Here is an 18,351-nt window from a genome sequence, read left to right as displayed (position 1 = left end):
CCCCCTGTTGCCGGAGAAGCCCTCTTGGTCTACGTCGCCGCTACCACTCAGGTGGTCAGCGCCGCGATCATGGTCGAGAGACGAGAAGAGGGGCACGCATTGCCCGTCCAGAGGCCGGTCTACTTCATCAGTGAAGTACTGTCTGAGACCAAAATCCGCTACCCGCAAATTCCAGAAGCTACTTTACGCGGTAATTCTGACGCGGCGAAAGTTGCGACACTACTTCGAGTCTCATCCGGTGACTGTGGTGTCATCCTTCCCCCTGGGAGAGATCATCCAGTGCCGAGAGGCCTCGGGTAGGATTGCAAAGTGGGCAGTGGAGATTATGGGCGAGACAATCTCATTCGCCCCTCGGAAGGCCATCAAGTCCCAAGTCTTGGCGGACTTTGTGGCTGAATGGGTCGACACCCAGCTTCCAGCAGCTCCGATCCAACTGGAACTCTGGACCATGTTTTTCGACGGGTCGTTGATGAAAACAGGAGCGGGCGCGGGCCTGCTCTTCATCTCGCCCCTCGGGAAGCACCTCCGCTACGTGTTGCACCTCCATTTCCCGGCGTCCAACAACGTGGCCGAGTACGAGGCTCTGGTTAACGGGTTGCGAATTGCCACCGAGCTAGGGGTCCGACGCCTCGACGCTCGCGGCGACTCGCAACTTGTCATCGACCAAGTCATGAAGAACTCCCACTGTCGCGACCCGAAGATGGAAGCCTACTGCGATGAGGTTCGGCGCCTGGAGGACAAGTTCTATGGGCTCGAGCTCAACCACATCGCCCGACGATACAACGAGACTACGGATGAGCTGGCTAAGATAGCCTCGGCGCGGACAACGGTTCCCCCGGACGTCTTCTCCCGAGACCTACATCAACCCTCAGTCAAGACCAGCGACACGCCCGAGCCCGAGAAAGCCTTGGCCCTGCCCGAGGCACCCTCGGCCCCCGAGGGTGAGGCACTGCGCGTCGAGGAAGAGCGGTATGGGGTCACGCCTAATCGAAACTGGCAGACCCTGTACCTGCAATATCTCCACCGAGGAGAGCTACCCCTCGACAGAGCCGAAGCTCGGCAACTAGCGTGGGGCGCCAAGTCGTTCGTCTTGCTGGGTGACGGGAAGGAGCTCTACCACCGCAGCCCCTCAGGCGTCCTACAACGTTGCATATCCATCGCCGAAGGTCAGGAGTTATTACAAGAAATACACTCGGGGGCTTGCGGTCACCACGCAGCACCTCGAGCCCTCGTTGGAAATGCCTTCCGACAGGGTTTCTACTGGCCAACCGCGGTGGCCGACGCCACTAGGATTGTACGCACCTGCCAAGGGTGTCAATTCTATGCAAAGCAGACCCACCTGCCCGCTCAGGCTCTGCAAACAATACCCATCACCTGGCCGTTTGCTGTGTGGGGTCTGGACCTTGTCAGCCCCTTGCAGAAGGCACCCGGGGGCTACACGCACCTGCTGGTCGCCATCGACAAATTCTCCAAGTGGATCGAGGTCAGACCCCTAAACAGCATCAGGTCCGAACAGGCGGTGGCGTTCTTCACCAACATCATCCATCGCTTTGGGGTCCCGAACTCCATCATCACCGACAACGGCACCCAGTTCACCGGTAGAAAGTTCCTACTGCGAGGATTACCACATCCGGGTGGACTAGGCCGCCGTAGCTCACCCCATGACGAATGGGCAGCTAGAGCGTGCCAACGACATGATTCTACAAGGACTCAAGCCACGGATCTACAACGACCTCAACAAGTTCAGCAGGCGATGGATGAAGGAACTCCCCTCGGTGGTCTGGAGTCTGAGAACGACACCAAGCTGAGCCACGGGCTTCACGCCGTTTTTTCTAGTCTATGGGGCCGAGGCCATCTTGCCCACAGACTCACTGGGCCATCTTCACGCTGTTTTTTCTAGTCTATGGGGACGAGGGCGTACGACGACCGAAGCAATCGAACCAACCGAGAAGACTCACTGGACCAGCTGGAAGAGGCTCGGGACATGGCCTTACTACACTCGGCGCGGTATCAGCAGTCCCTGCGACGCTACCACGCCCAAGGGGTTCGGTCCCGAGACCTCCAGGTGGGCGACTTGGTGCTTCGGCTACGTCAAGACGCCCGAGGGTGTCACAAGCTCACGCCTCCCTAAGAAGCCCGGAACATACAAGCTGGCCAACAGTCAAGGCGAGGTCTACATCAACGCTTGGAACATCCGACAGCTACGTCGCTTCTACCCTTAAGATGTTTTCAAGTCGTTCATACACCTCGTTTACATACGCCAACAAAGTCTAACCATCAAGGAAGGGTCAGCCTTGCCTCGGCAAAGCCCGACCCTCCCTCGGGGGCTAGAAGGGGGGCACCCCCTCTACGTCAAAATTTTCCTCGAAAAAAGTCTTTCTGCCAGAACATCTTTCGTGCTTTTCGACTACTTCGAAAGTGGGATCCTGAAAACGACGGAGTACACGTAAGCAGGCAAGGACGACCGAGCCGAGGGACTCCTACGCCTCCGGGATACGGATACCTCACTCATCACCTTCTGCGATAAGTAACTCACGCTCGGATAAGCGATCCCGCTGGCCGAACAAGTCTTAACGTTCGAAAGCTTTTCTGCCGAAACGATTTTTTGTGCCTTCTCGACTATATCGATAACAGAATCCAACGGACGAGTAAGAGTACACGTAAGCGGCAAGGCCGACCGAGCCGAGGGACTCCTACACCTTCGGGATACGGATACCTCACTCATCACCTTCCGTGAAAAGTAACTCTTGCTCGGATAAGCAATTCTGTTACTGACGAACAAGTCCCGATACTCGAAACAAGGGGAAAAGAAACGCCGCTTTACAACACGACGACGGTATGTTTGGGCCTCGGCGGCCGCAAAAAACATACGCACACTACAGATAAATTGTTCCTGCAGGATCAGACATCAGTGGGGGAGCAGCAGCACCCTCGGCGTCGACTCCACCTTCGGCGGAGTCCGACCCAGCCTCGGACGGCGACACGGTCGGAGGATCTCCATCTCGAAGGAACCTGTCAGCACCGCGCCTGGGCCATCGCCGAGGTGTCCTCCAGGAACCCGGCCCGAGTAGACGACTCGACCGACCGCTCTGTAGCCTCAGCCAGCTGTCCCCCGAGGACATCAGCCCGGCTCATGGCCTCGGCAACCCGACTCCGGCGTCGGTCCCACCAGTGGACGGCCCGACCAGGCTCCGGCCGATGAAGCTTCTTTTTGAGCCAACTCCGCCTCTGTCCACGCTGACACCGCTGACACCGCTGCCTCTAGCTCCGGCTCATCGCAGAGCGGCCGAGGGTTTCTTTAACTAAGCAAGAGAAGCCTCGGGCGGCAAGGCCGACCGATCCGAGGGACTCCTACGCCTCCGGGATACGGATACCTCACTCGTCACCTTCCGCACGAGGCAACTCACACTTGGTTAAGCGGTTCAGCTAGCCGACAGGCGAGTCCTAGTGCTCGAAATGAGGAAAAAATACGGCTTTAGCCAAAATACACATCTTCAGGCCCCGACAGCCGCAATGAACAGACACCGGCACTCAAGGTGCCATTACAAACAGAACTCTGGTTCCGCCCCCACAGGTACGAACGACCCCCCACATTGGAGGGCCTGCGGGGCAACTGAAAGCTCTCTTGTGAGTTTTGGTGTTTGGATGACAACTCAATTAAAGGACTAACAAGTGTACTAAGTGTTGAACAGGTGCTTAAGGTAAAGCCTACAGGGTTCAACACAAGTGAACAAATGTGATGGTCCAAGAACTGGATTATGGATACATAATGGACATCACAAGTAAGATGGACATTGCACAAAGTGAGACTCGGGTGCGTAGCTCGGAGACAACTGATCAAGCCAAGGACGGAGGCAAGAAAAGCTTCGAGGTACCAAATGCACGGGAGAAGGTCAAGGAGGCTGAGGAACCCAAAGCCAAGGGTGAAGAAGAAGGCTTGCAAAGTCAAGGGTGATCGAGTTGAGAACAGCTACGGCACATCAAGGATCACTACATAAGGACGTGACTTACAGCCAATGAGGTAACAGCTATAGTTATGTGGTGTAAGTCATAAGGCTCAAGATCAAGCTCTAAGGAGGAGATCAAGGTCACTAGAAGGAGAACAAGTGTCGAAACCAGAACTGGAAGCAGCCCAAAAGAGCTAAGTTCACTTTGATCTTTAGTTTGGGTTGTTCCTATGTTTGGAGATGTTCTATGTGACCTTTACAGGATGTTGGAGCCAAGCGATGTCAATCTAGATCAAGTCAAGCTGACTTGATAATTTATGAGTCCAACATCAAAGCTCAAGCATGTGAAATGCTATAGATGTAATGATTAATAGAAGGTATGTTTCTAGACTTAGTACATTGGTTTTGGGGACTAATATACTTGTCTAAGTGTTAGAAACAGAAAGAAGAAGAAAAGGGAAGAGGTGCGAAAGGCTTGGCTGTGTACAGCCAAGACTTAGTTCAGTCTGGCACACCGGACTGTCCGGTGGTGCACCGGACAGTGTCCGGTGCGCCAGGCTGAACTCTGGCGAACTGGCCGCTCTCGGGAATTCACCGGCGATGTATGGCTATAATTCACCGGACTGTCCGGTGTGCACCGGACTGTCCGGTGAGCCAACGGTCGGCCGGGCCAACGGTTGGCCGCGCGATCTGCGCGGGACACGTGGCCGAGCCAACGGCTAGATGGAGGCACCGGATTGTCCGGTGTGCACCGGACATGTCCGGTGCGCCAACGGCTCCAAGACTGCCAACGGTCGGCTTCGACGTAGAAGGAAAGAAATCGGGCACCGGACAGTGTCCGGTGTGCACCGGACAGTGTCCGGTGTGCACCGGACTGTCCGGTGCGCCACCCGACAGAAGGCAAGATTTGCCTTCCTGGATTGCTTCCAACGGCTTCTAGGCCCCTTGTGTCTATAAAAGGGACCCCTAGGCGCCTCCAGCAAAATAGAAGTGCAGCCAACAAGTGTAGACTCCACTGGAATCAATTCTCACTCTCCCTCTTGTGTGTAACTCTATAGTTTGTGTAGAAGGCACAGCTATAAGCCTTAGAGAGAGGAGTAGTGCTGCTAAGAGCTAGAGCAAGGTCTTGAGCATATCGTTACTCTACCGGGGTGCTGCCAAGAAGTCTGTAAGCAGCCGCGGTTCTGTTGTAACCCCACTCAATAGTGAAAGGCTCTATCTGTCATACTGACAGATCTGAGCAAACGGAGGAAGGAGTTGAAATAGACTCCAAGCCCAGGTGTGGCTAACTCCAACGAGGACTAGGCAAGCATTTCAGGCTTGGCCGAACCTCGGGATAAATCCTTGCGTCTGTGTGCTCTGTTCTGTATTGTATCCTGACTCTCTTTCTACTCGCCTTTATATCTGCACTTCAATACTTATCTGTGGTATAAGCTTTATTTGAAGTGCAGGACATTTTGAGACAGGATCTTCTATTCGGCTGCAACCTACTTGAAGAGTCTTCTCACTCCACTGCATACTAAGTCTTCGAGTAGAGTAAGAATTTAAGTTTTAAAGTGAAAAGTTTTATTCGCCTATTCACCCCCCCCCCTCTAGGCGACATCCAGATCCTGTTCCCGGGTCAAAGGGAACTTTCAATTGGTATCAGAGCTAGGCCTCTCCAGTGTGGGCTTAGCCGTCCGGAGATGACGATGTCGTCACAAGAGGTAACTGTGGAACTTCTTTTAGACGATGGCTCTAATTACAAGTCTTGGTCTGTCTCTATTTATAGTGCTTTCATGAGTGTTGATCCTGATTTGAGACAGGTCTTTAGTAGTAGTATTTTTCCCTCCAATATTAGTAAAAACCCATCCAATGAAGAACTAAGATGTCTAACTCTAAATCACCATGCTTGCAACATCTTAGTTGATTCTCTATCTAGAGGTGCCTATTTTGCCATCATGAGTAGTGATAGTGATCTATTTGTTGATGCTCATGATTTATGGAATAGGATTAAAGAAAAATATTTTGTGGCAAACTGTGATGCTCCTACTCCCTATATTACTTGTGATACTAACCATTCAAAGGGAGAAGAACAAGAACGATGGCATCCAAACGATGAATCCACCTCGTCGACAGGTTTGTTCTCCACTAGTGATAAATGTTTTATTGCTAACAATGACGGTGGAGACGAAAGCCATGATAAGGAGAAATATGAGGATGAATCTTCATCATCACAAGGTACATTTTCCTATATTGCTTCCACTGACATTAATGACAGGGAAAATGAGACCGATGATGTGGAGGAAGAGGAGATTCACCGTTTCTACATCCATCTCAACAAAGAGGACAAGGCACTCTTGGTTAAGCTGTTGAGAAGGAACAAGGAACAAGGCGAGACGCTTCTCAGGCTAGAGGAGTCCCTCATCAAAACCAACAACAGCCTGGAGAAGATGACCAAAGAACATGAGAAGCTAAGGCGCTCTCATGATGATTTGGTCCAAAGGTATGAATATGTTTTAATTGAGCAAAGAAATAGTCATGATGCATTATCTAATATTGCTCAACTTAAAACGGAAAATTCTATGCTTAAGAGTCAAGTAGAAACAATGAACTTAGAAAAACGTGCTCTAGGTAAAAAGTATGATATGTTGTCAAATTCTCATAATAAATTAGTTGATGACCATATCATGCTTAATGTTGCTCATGAGGTTATAATTGCAAACTTAAATTCATGTGAACCTCATTCTCGCACGTGTGCGCATTTGAAGTGTATATCACCATGTGCTAACCCCTGTTGCTCAAAAGAAAGCCAATCATTGATTGAGCAACAAGTTTTAGGGTCACAAAAGAAATTCTGTGGGAACAAGAAGCAAAGACAACTAAGGAGAAGACACATTGCTCAACTCTCTCAAGATATCCACGGGCGCGTGGTGAAGAAGCTTGAGAAAGGAAAAACTGCAGCAAGTGTTAAGCTCAATAAGAAGAATGTTCCCAAAGCTATAAATGAAGAAATCAACATGAACAAGGAAAAAGGTAAAAATTCAATTAGTCATGTTGTTTGCACTGATCATCTCTCCATGTCATTCAAGCACAAAAAGGGAAGAGGAAAAAGGAGGTGCTTCAAATGCAAGGAGACAGGCCACCTCATCGCGTCTTGTCCGTACAAAGACAAGGATGAAAGAACAAGGAGTTGTTTTGGATGCAACAATAAGGACCACATGATCACTTCATGTCCGGTCATGAAGAATCAAGGATATGCATCCTCCAAAGTGACCCTCACCAAGGAAAATGACACAAAACAAGCGTCATGTCAAGTTGAGCGACGCTTCTGCTACAAGTGTGGTGAGCAAGGTCATCTATCCAAGGTATGTTACAAAGGTAAGATTCCTAAACAAGTGAATTTGTGTCAATCTTATTCGCATAGGAGACCCAAATCATACACTTGTGCTAGATCTATAACGAGATCACCTAGAACTAGCACAAAGGCAATTTGGGTACCAAAGGCACATTTACATGATCATTATGTACCCATCCCGAGATGGATACCAAACTGTGCCAACTAGACCATGCAGGTGCCTCGAGATGGACTGGAGACCATGGGAAAGATTAAGACGGTTATCTAAAACTCTATGCTTAAGCTGTTAATTGTTTTAGTGTTTATTGACCCAAGGTTGAATTATTGTGAAACACTAATCCCATGTTCATCTCAAGAGAAATAAGGTGTATAGGTCCTGAATCATTATTGGTGAATCAAGTAAAGGATCTTGATGAGAATCTACAACCTGCTCTCCAAAGGACGGTACCCGTGTATTTTAAGTACATAATTGCAATTTAGTATTGCTCTTAAGTTGGCTTGTTGTGCTACCTGTCCTTAGAGTAGTTATGCTTTATGATTGCCTGTGTTAAATTGATCATAATGATGGTTGCTTAATCATGACTGGTGCTATAAAGGATATATCTTTTGAATCATTCATGGGTAGCTATTTCATTTGTTATATCCACAACGATAACTCTCTTGATGTATATGGATAAACCTGTAACTTTTGTAAGTCATGCTATGTGCAATTATGACATTTTGTTTAGTCCATGTTCACATGATTACCCTAGTTTGGTACTGTGTGAATTTCAAATCCATGTCGTGCCCTTTTGAGCTATGAGGTGCGTAAGCAAAAGGAGCCCTAAATTGGCGATAACAAGGGCTCTCATAAAGGCAAAGGTATGGAAAATGGAGCTATGCAATTTCATTAAATATTCTTGAAATTCCATTCATTGTGATCATAGCTATGTTCTTGCCTTTCAATTGGTAATATCTTGGCTTAGGTAATTTATGCCTTTAAAATGTTGTTTCTTTTGTGCACCTAAGAAACCTTCTTAATTATAACATGCTTAGATATTTCGATTGTGTTTATCTTTAATTGGTATATACAATGATAGTTAAATATGAAGCATGTACAAGTTGCGTAAATGTTAGACTTCCTGTGAGTATTCAATTGGCTTAGGTGCCACTGAGGCGTGCATTGTTGTATTTAGTCAACCTTTCATTTAGCCTTCAATTGGTGTTATGTGGCGTTTCATTTGATATTCAAATTGGCATCTTTGGGTGATGAAAGTGGTAGAGTATGCCTTGACCAAGGTATGTTGTGATCCCCTCTAATTCTAAGGAAGCTAGAATGTGCAAAGTGCAAGTCATTCAAATACTTGATGCACAACTTGAGGGGGAGCACACATAACTTGTGTCTTTTGAGACTAACTGTTTCTTGAGCAATCTTGTATAGTCTCTAGGTGGAAAAGAGAAGATAAGCAAGAAATGGAGCAATCAGGACTTGGGTACCTCTGTAAGTCAAGAAATTGGTATCTCAAGTTGTGAGTAAGTGCATATTTTTAGATTGCTCATGCTCTATAATATCTGGTGATAATAGATGCTTATTCTTAAATATCATGGAGCCATGATAATAAATGAACTTTGCAATTGGTATCTTTCAATTGGTAGCCGTAATAGTTCGCTTCAATTGACATCTTTTGATAATCATGAGAATAGAAGTTTCTTCTTGTGCCCAATACTATAACTTGTTCTAAGTTTGGTGTCTTAGCAACAAGAAAAAGTTAGGAGAGAGAATCAGGCACAAGTGTGGAGAAGCTCTCGAGAGATTAACTACTTTCAAGATGGGAAGTACACTACATCATGGTAAAGGTACAAAAGGAAGTATTAATCTTTTTGCATATATGTATCTTACCTAAATGTTGATAGGACATATGTTCAATAAATAAGGGGGAGTTTTGATAGTCGTTTTTCCTCCTTAACACCCTGCTGTCCCTTGACATCATCATATGTTCTTGCTTGAGTATGGTTTTTGGTGTTTGATGTCAAAGGGGGAGAAGTTGTGCATTAAAGCTTATCTCAACCTGAGAGGAAAGCTTATCCTAATGGGTGATGTGTTAGTTTGAGCTTTGCCAAGTGTGATATTCATATGTTTCTTGCAGTATTATACGTGTTGATCATATGGACTAGACTAGTGTTTTATATTCATATGTTTCTTGCAGTATTATACGTGTTGATCATATGGACTAGACCAGTGTTTCCGCTGCGATGAATTATTTGGCTTCTATAGTGAAATAGATAGTCATGTGGTTAATGGTGCTTTAAGATTGCTTTAAATTGATATCTTAGTTTAAGTTGGTATCTTAATGGTGAATAGTGGTAGGTTGATATTCCTGTGATATATCCACTAATTTGAATGGTGTTTAACTCTGATTATGTGCATTTGTGTGTTATAGCATCATGGTTTGATTCTTGACATAATGCATCCTAAAAAGTGCTAAGGTGTAGAAATGTTTCAATTTTCCTAAGTATGTGCAAATTGACGTTTGTGGTCAAAATTAGGTTTTTGAAGTAAGCACTTATTTAGGGGGAGCATTCTATAATCTTAGAATTCAAATTTGTGCTTCAAATCTTATTCTTATGTAAGCTTTAATTGTGTTGCCACCAATCACCAAAAAGGGGGAGATTGAAAGCTCTCTTGTGAGTTTTGGTGTTTGGATGACAACTCAATTAAAGGACTAACAAGTATACTAAGTGTTGAACATGTGCTTAAGGTAAAGCCTACAGGGTTCAACACAAGTGAACAAATGTGATGGTCCAAGAACTGGATTATGGATACATAATGGACATCACAAGTAAGATGGACATTGCACAAAGTGAGACTCGGGTGCGTAGCTCGAAGACAACTGATCAAGCCAAGGACGGAGGCAAGAAAAGCTTCGAGGTACCAAATGCATGGGAGAAGGTCAAGGAGGCTGAGGAACCCAAAGCCAAGGGTGAAGAAGAAGGCTTGCAAAGTCAAGGGTGATCGAGTTGAGAACAGCTACGGCACATCAAGGATCACTACATAAGGACGTGACTTACAGCCAATGAGGTAACAGCTATAGTTATGTGGTGTAAGTCATAAGGCTCAAGATCAAGCTCTAAGGAGGAGATCAAGGTCACTAGAAGGAGAACAAGTGTCGAAACCAGAACTGGAAGCAGCCCAAAAGAGCTAAGTTCACTTTGATCTTTAGTTTGGGTTGTTCCTATGTTTGGAGATGTTCTATGTGACCTTTACAGGATGTTGGAGCCAAGCGATGTCAATCTAGATCAAGTCAAGCTGACTTGATAATTTATGAGTCCAACATCAAAGCTCAAGCTTGTGAAATGCTATAGATGTAATGATTAATAGAAGGTATGTTTCTAGACTTAGTACATTGGTTTTGGGGACTAATATACTTGTCTAAGTGTTAGAAACAGAAAGAAGAAGAAAAGGGAAGAGGTGTGAAAGGCTTGGCTGTGTACAGCCAAGACTTAGTTCAGTCTGGCACACCAGACTGTCCGGTGGTGCACCGGACAGTGTCCGGTGCGCCAGGCTGAACTCTGGCGAACTGGCCACTCTCGGGAATTCACCGGCGACGTACGGCTATAATTCACCGGACTGTCCGGTGTGCACCGGACTATCCGGTGAGCCAACGGTCGGCCGGGCCAACGGTTGGCCGCGCGATCTGCGCGGGACACGTGGCCGAGCCAACGGCTAGATGGAGGCACCGGACTGTCCGGTGTGCACCGGACATGTCCGGTGCGCGAACGGCTCCAAGACTGCCAACGGTCGGCTTCGACGTAGAAGGAAAGAAATCGGGCACCGGACAGTGTCCGGTGTGCACCGGACTGTCCGGTGCGCCACCCGACAGAAGGCAAGATTTGCCTTCCTGGATTGCTTCCAACGGCTCCTAGGCCCCTTGTGTCTATAAAAGGGACCCCTAGGTGCCTCCAGCAAAATAGAAGTGCAGCCAACAAGTGTAGACTCCACTGGAATCAATTCTCACTCTCCCTCTTGTGTGTAACTCTATAGTTTGTGTAGAAGGCACAACTATAAGCCTTAGAGAGAGGAGTAGTGCTGCTAAGAGCTAGAGCAAGGTCTTGAGCATATCGTTACTCTACCGGGGTGCTGCCAAGAAGTCTGTAAGCAGCCGCGGTTCTGTTGTAACCCCACTCAATAGTGAAAGGCTCTATCTGTCATACTGACAGATCTGAGCAAACGGAGGAAGGAGTTGAAATAGACTCCAAGCCCAGGTGTGGCTAACTCCAACGAGGACTAGGCAAGCATTTCAGGCTTGGCCGAACCTCAGGATAAATCCTTGCGTCTGTGTGCTCTGTTCTGTATTGTATCCTGACTCTCTTTCTACTCGCCTTTATATCTGCACTTCAATACTTATCTGTGGTATAAGCTTTATTTGAAGTGCAGGACATTTTGAGACAGGATCTTCTATTCCGCTGCAACCTACTTGAAGAGTCTTCTCACTCCACTGCATACTAAGTCTTCGAGTAGAGTAAGAATTTAAGTTTTAAAGTGAAAAGTTTTATTCGCCTATTCACCCCCCCTCTAGGCGACATCCAGATCCTGTTCCCGGGTCAAAGGGAACTTTCAGCAACAAAACCCTAGACAGCTCGCCGAGGCCCGCTCTGGCAGCAGCGACAACGACCTCCGCTCCGGACAGCCAAACAGCAGCAGCGATGACCTCAGTGCAGACGCTGCTGCGACAAGGCCCTCGCCCACGTCCCCACCATCAAACTGGTGGTCACCGTCTTGGGTGACCACCAGCGAGGGGATGCAGCCGGGCCGCCTGATGAAAATCCTTGAAGCCGAGCGATGGCTGAAAGGTACCAACTTCCGCGAAGTTGCGTTCCTCCAACGACGACAAGACGAAAGCAACGCGGGCGCTCCCCATCCGGGGGCTCGGAAGTTGGAAGGGCGCGATGCATGAAGGGAGTGTGAAGACATGGTTGCCATCCAAGGGGGTCGCCCTCCTTTTAAAGGCGACTCTCCCCACTTGCGTCCTCAGCCGTCGCGGACTGAGTCTTCACCAACACGCTCCAAGGTCCTCCCCCTACGACATGGGGGCTGGGTCCCACGCGTCATGCAAGCTGGCCCAGGGCAGAAGAAGCCAAACCGTCGCGCGCAGAGTGCGTAACTGCCCAGCGGTTACAAGCACTCCTCCACTTTCGCCCAGACCGGCGGGTGAAAGGGCGGACCGCCATGCAGGCGGCATGCAACCGCACCAAGGGGGTGCACCCTTTCGACTCCGACGCGTCCAGCACGGGGGCCCAGGCCCACACGTCATGTAACCGGCGCGCCGGTTACTACGCGCGAGAAACTGCACCGCCACTTGTGCTAGTACCGCGCCTTCTCGACTGCGGAACCGGTGCCGCGACTCGAGGCAACCCTGCGCATGGCCCAACAGTGCCAACCGAGCACATCGATCACGGGTCAGTCAGCCGCGGGAGAAGGCGCGATGGTTGATATGGCCAAAAGTGGGCCGGCAGTAATGGCGGCGGCAGGCGGGCGGAAGCAGCGGTCAAGTCGTCTGTAGGCTCACGTCCCCTCCTGGGACAGCGAGAGAGCCCCCTCCCACGGCGTGAAGACGACACGCCCGTGTTCCGTTCCTCGAACGGCTAGCGCACGCACAACGGCTGCCCCGCGAACCACTCATCCCGTCGCATTAACTCTGCGGCAGGACAGGCGGCACCTTTGGCAGGCGAAGCAGGTGACGCTTCACCTCCGCCTTAATGACCGCGTCAAAAAAGGTGCGCCACGTCGTTTGATTTCGTATCCTTTTACCCTTCCTCTTTCTCTCTCTTGCTATAGGGACCGGGAAAGAGGATACTCCGAAAGGGATCCTTCTCCGCGAAGGAAGCGGGCCCCGAGCCCTCCTACTAATCAGAGGTTCGAAGGCTGGCCCCTCGGAAGGGTTCGACAGTCGCCTTAGAGCACTCGGGCTCCGCGCCCTCCTACTGATCAGAGGTTCGAAGGCTGGCCCCTCGGAAGGGTTCGACAGCCGCCTCAGAGCACTCGGGTTCCGTGCCCACTACTGGTCAGAGGTTCGAAGGCTAGCCCCTCGGAGGGGTTCGACAGCCGCCTCAAGCCACTCGAGCTCTGCGCCCACTACTGATCAGGGGTTTGTAGGCTGGCCCCCGAAGGATTCGCCAGCCGCCTCAGAGCACGCAGAGCGAGGGATGACTCTGGGTACGTCCGATACATGGCCGAGGCTCGGGCTACGCTCCCGAGGTACCCTAGGACATTTCCGAGACCAACAGGAGCGATTCTGTAACGGAATCCCATCAGAGGGAGGCATCGAGCCCTCGGACCCTATCAAACGGGACCGGGTCCGGCAAATCACCTGTAGGTACTTTTGGAGCGCGCCTCTGGGCCACTAGCCGACCCTTATCGAACGGGGCACGGGCGTCCACTCGGATCAACCGTTAGCAACTCACTGGAGACACCATGTTCGACGCCCTCTGAGGGCAACATGGCGCTTTCCCCCCCCTCCTCCTTGCGGAAAGGCGACGCAGGGGCGTATGAAAAAAGCCGAGTCAGTCCTTGGCCGTCCTCTCGCTCTGTGCGGAGGCTCGGGGGCTGCTCTCGCATGAGGGAACAACCAAACCAGCCCGAGAACTTGGAACCTGACTATGCACCCGGGCTACGGCCAGTTCGCATGAGGGAACAACCAGACCGGCCGAAGCATCACGAAACGTGCTAAGACCTCGAAGGAGTCAAACCACTCCTCCGAGGCCTCAGGGGCTACACCCGGCGGGTGCACTCGCGCGCACCCACCGGAACGAAACGCAACCGAGAAAGGCCGGTCCCCTTGCAAAAAAGTGCGACAAAAGCCTCCAAGTGAGTACCAACACTCCCTTCGAGGCTCGGGGGCTACTGTCGGGGACCATAATTAGGGGTACCCCCAAGACTCCTAATCTCAGCTGGTAACCCCCATCAGCACAAAGCTGCAAAGGCCTGATGGGCGCAATTCAGGTCAAGGCTCTGTCCACTCAAGGGACACGATCCCGCCTCGCCCGAGCCTAGCCTCAGGCAAAGGCAGCCGACCCAGGAGGATTCACGTCTTGCCCGAGGGTCCCCTCAAGCAACGGACGCACCTTCGGCTCGCCCGAGGCCCAAGCTTCGCGGAGAAGGAACCTTGGCCAGATCGCCACGCCAACCAACCGTATCGCAGGAGCATTTAATGCAAGGATCGACTGACACCTTATCCTGACGCGTGCTCCTCAGTCGACAGGGCCGAAGTGACTGCAGTCACATCGCCGCTCCACTGACCGACCTGACGGGAAAATAGCATCGCCTGCCCTGCTCCGACTGCTATGCCACTCGACAGAGTGAGGCTGACAGCAGCTAAGTCCAGCCTCGGGCGCCATGGGAAGCTCCGCCTCGCCCGACCCCAGAGCTCGGGCTCAACCTCGACGTCGGACGACGGACTCCGCCTCGCCCGACCCCAGGGCTCGGACTCAACCTCGACCTCGAAAGACGGACTCCGGCTCGCCCGACCCCAGGGCTCGGACTCAGCCTCGACCTCGGACGATGGACTCCGCCTCGCCCGACCCCAGGGCTTGGACTTAGCCTCGACCTCGGAAGACGGACTCTGCCTCGCCCGATCCTAGGGCTCGGGCTCAACCTCGACCTCGGAGGAGCCTCCGCCTCGCCCGACCTCAGGCTCGGACCGACACGTCGCAGGGGGAGCCATCATTACCCTACCCCTAGCTAGCTCAGGCTATGGGGAACAAGACCGGCGTCCCATCTGGCTCGCCCCGGTAAACAAGTAATGATGGCACCCCGCGTGCTCCGTGACGACGGCGGCTCTCAGCCCCTTACGGAAGCAAGGAGACGTCAGCAAGGATCCGACAGCCCCGATAGTTGTACTTCCACAGGGCTCAAACGCTCCTCCGACGGCCACGACATCACATGAACAGGGCGCCAAAACCTCTCCGACAGCCACGACGGCATGTACTTAGGGCTCTGTCTCCTCTCTGCTAGACATGTTAGCACATTGCTACACCCCCCATTGTACACCTGGGCCCTCTCCTTACGTCTATAAAAGGAAGGTCCAGGGCTCTCGTACGAGAGGGTTGGCCGCGCGGGAGAACGGGCTGACGCACAAGGCTCTCTCTCTCTCCCACACGAACGCTTGTAACCCCCTACTGCAAGCGCATCCGCCCTGGGCGCAGGACAACACGAAGGCCGCGGGTTCCCCTTTGCTGTTTTCCCCCCTTTGTGTTCTGTCTCGCGTCGACCCATCTGGGCTGGGACACGCAGCGACAATTTACTCGTCGGTCCAGGGACCCCCCGGGGTCGAAACGCCGACAAAACAATATTTTCTAGCTTTGGTACCTACAATCTTCTGTACTTCCCCATTTGTCTAATGCTTCAGGTTGTTCTTTTTTTTCTGTAGATCTATGTACCTTATCCTTGCTATACTGTCCATATATGTTGTGTGCATGAAAGTCTTGCATTGAAAATGTCATGTGCTACAATCGTTAGGACTATTAATAGATGTTGCTCTGTCTATCTATCCATTTACATCGCTGGAAATTCCCATGCCCTTTCATAGTACGCCTGTGAAATTCTCACTGCTTTTCTATTGGTTTGTGTGCAGTTCATGCTCTGCAAGGTAAGGTCTGTTCAGTTTGGCCAGAAAGGCATCCCCTGCCTAAACACCTACGACGACCGCACCATCCGCTACCCCGACCCGCTCATCAAGGCCAACGACACCATCAAGATCGATCTAGAGACCAACAAGATCATGGACTTCATCAAGTTTGACGTCGGCAACGTGGTCATGGTGATCAGCGGGAGGAACACCGGGCGTGTAGGAGTGATCAAGAACAGGGAGAAGCACAAGGGCAGCTTCGAGACCATCCACGTGCTGCTTGGAGCTTTTTGCTATATCTAGTTTTCTCCTATTTGTTGTACAGGAAAACATAGAATGGAATTCAACTTTGGTGGCCGCAAAAGTGTAGAGACTTGATTTCATATAAAGTTAGGCTTAACATTAGTGCAAACAGTTGTATTTTAGTTTAGATTTAGAGTACACTTATGTATGTGTTGTTTGACAATGCTTATTTATGATATATTGAATGGTACTTATTTATATTATATTAATTATAATGTTGTTCAATATATGTGTATGTATATTTCTCTTTCAAATTATTATAACGTGATATCTGATACTGTCATGTAAGTCATTTCATTTAAATCTTAATAAGACGGTCACCAAAATGTCTAATATCAGTCTCCTAAATAAGACGGTTTCTAAAATGTCCATTATTAGTCACCTAAATAAGATGGTTTTTGTATTGTAATCATCTATTATTGTAGGATATTCGAGACAGTTTGATAAATACTTTATGACTTATAATGTTTGTATTCTCTACGGTCCTTTAGAAGCAGTGTCTTAAACAAAAACCTAATTCAAGACGGTTTATTGGACAAAATGACTTAAACAAATACCTTTTTTAGACGGTTATAAATTAAAAATTGTCTTATATAATATCTTTTAAGACGGTTTATAACCATTTTAAAAGTGGGACATCTTTTACAACTCCATCAAATTTGGACACTTAATAAGCGTCTTAAGAACTGAAAATTAACCGTCTCATATAACATGTTTTGTAGTAGTGATCGTGATGTAATAAAGTACTTATTTCCGTTATTATTTTGAGCAATGTGTGAAGATGTCCAACTATGTAATCGTTGTGTACGTGAATTCCTGATCCTGGCACATACATGGTTCGCATTCGGGTTGCCTTCCAAAACCGGGTGTGACATAAGTGGTATCAAAGCCTTGATGCCTGTAGGACCACTAACCTAGACTAGAATGTTCGCTCTAAGGACTATAGACCCTTATTCTCAAATTGACCCTTGGTGTTACTTCAAAAGTTGGTCATATCACCAATTCTATGTTATACTACTACATATTGTCACACTCGGTTTTGGAAGGCAAACCGAATGCGAACCATGTACGTGCCAGGATCAGAAACTCACGTACATAGCGATTGCATAATTGGGCGTCATCACACAATGCTCAAAATAATAACGGAAAAGGGTACTTTATTACATCAAGATGTCCAAGACATCCACAGAGTCATTAACATAACAAAGTCACTATCATAATCAAAGTGCAGAATATGAAACGTAGAGGTATGGCCTTCAGAGATAGCTGACTGGGGGTTTGCCACTAACACAACTAGAACTCATCATAGTCCTGAAACTCCTCAAAGTCCTCCATGTTGTCTGCATCTTCTCCTGAGCACTGATTGCAATGGGGACAACCTGGGGTGGGTGGTTTTAAAGCAAGGGTGAGTACACATCAACGTACTCAACAAATGTCCCGTTTGGCTAAAGTGGACTACCTGTATGTGGAGTTAGGGTTAAAACAATTGCTTTTAGTTGGTCAGGTATTTATTACTAGTAGTAAGCCACGTTTTAGTAATAAACCCAGTTATTACCCAAATGTACTCCCTCCAAGTGGAAATACCAGAAACCACAGATATAATCATAATCAGTTACCATCATTATAAAAGTGTCCAAAGTTCTTCTAATCAAAGAGGATTCCAAGGCTGCTCTTAACCGTGAGCATGGTTGATATACCAGTTTCTAACACTCTACAGAGGTTGCACACTTTACCCATGAGTCGTGATCCCTTTTTGCCTCGGGTCGATCAAACCCTCAAACACTACCAGGGTGAGTCGACAAGGTTTCACTATGTAGCCTTTACAAAGACTCCCCTGGTGCATAGCTGCTCGTTAGGTTTCGCAAGTCGTACAAACACAGTACTCCTCCCTAAGGTGGGTGACTAACAAAACCAAACCAAATGAACCTCGGCACCCACCCTTAACAGAGCGAGCACTATGCCCCGGCCCCCGTTGACGGCCCTCTAGCAAAGCCAACTACACCCCCAGGTTCCTCTAATTATTCAGCTAAGGGCGTCCCATTCCACCCTCATGGTTGCGCTGTTATCACGGGTGGTCACTCAACGAGCAGGTCCTTACGGAGAGGTACTCAGGAAAATAGCCTGAGTCTCCTAAAGTGCCATAAGAACATCATCGTAATCA

General features: G+C 49.3%; 1 protein-coding gene across 1 annotated transcript; it reads left to right on the top strand.

Annotated features, from left to right (window-relative positions):
* The first annotated feature begins 15,881 nt into the window (after positions 1–15,881).
* Positions 15,882–16,348, top strand: LOC103626706 (40S ribosomal protein S4-like). The gene has a single exon (XM_008647096.2). It carries the CDS (start codon positions 15,897–15,899, stop codon positions 16,188–16,190), a length of 294 nt encoding a protein of 97 aa, XP_008645318.1. The 5' UTR covers positions 15,882–15,896; the 3' UTR covers positions 16,191–16,348.
* The last annotated feature ends 2,003 nt before the right edge of the window (positions 16,349–18,351 follow it).

Source organism: Zea mays, chromosome 5 (genome assembly GCF_902167145.1).
Source record: "Zea mays cultivar B73 chromosome 5, Zm-B73-REFERENCE-NAM-5.0, whole genome shotgun sequence".
Taxonomy (NCBI): Eukaryota; Viridiplantae; Streptophyta; class Magnoliopsida; order Poales; family Poaceae; genus Zea; species Zea mays.
This window is presented reverse-complemented; position numbering and strand designations above follow the sequence as displayed.

Bases quoted from the DNA above. Each gene is read 5' to 3' on its own strand.
- LOC103626706 (XM_008647096.2), top strand. From the start codon at position 15,897: ATGCTCTGCAAGGTAAGGTCTGTTCAGTTTGGCCAGAAAGGCATCCCC.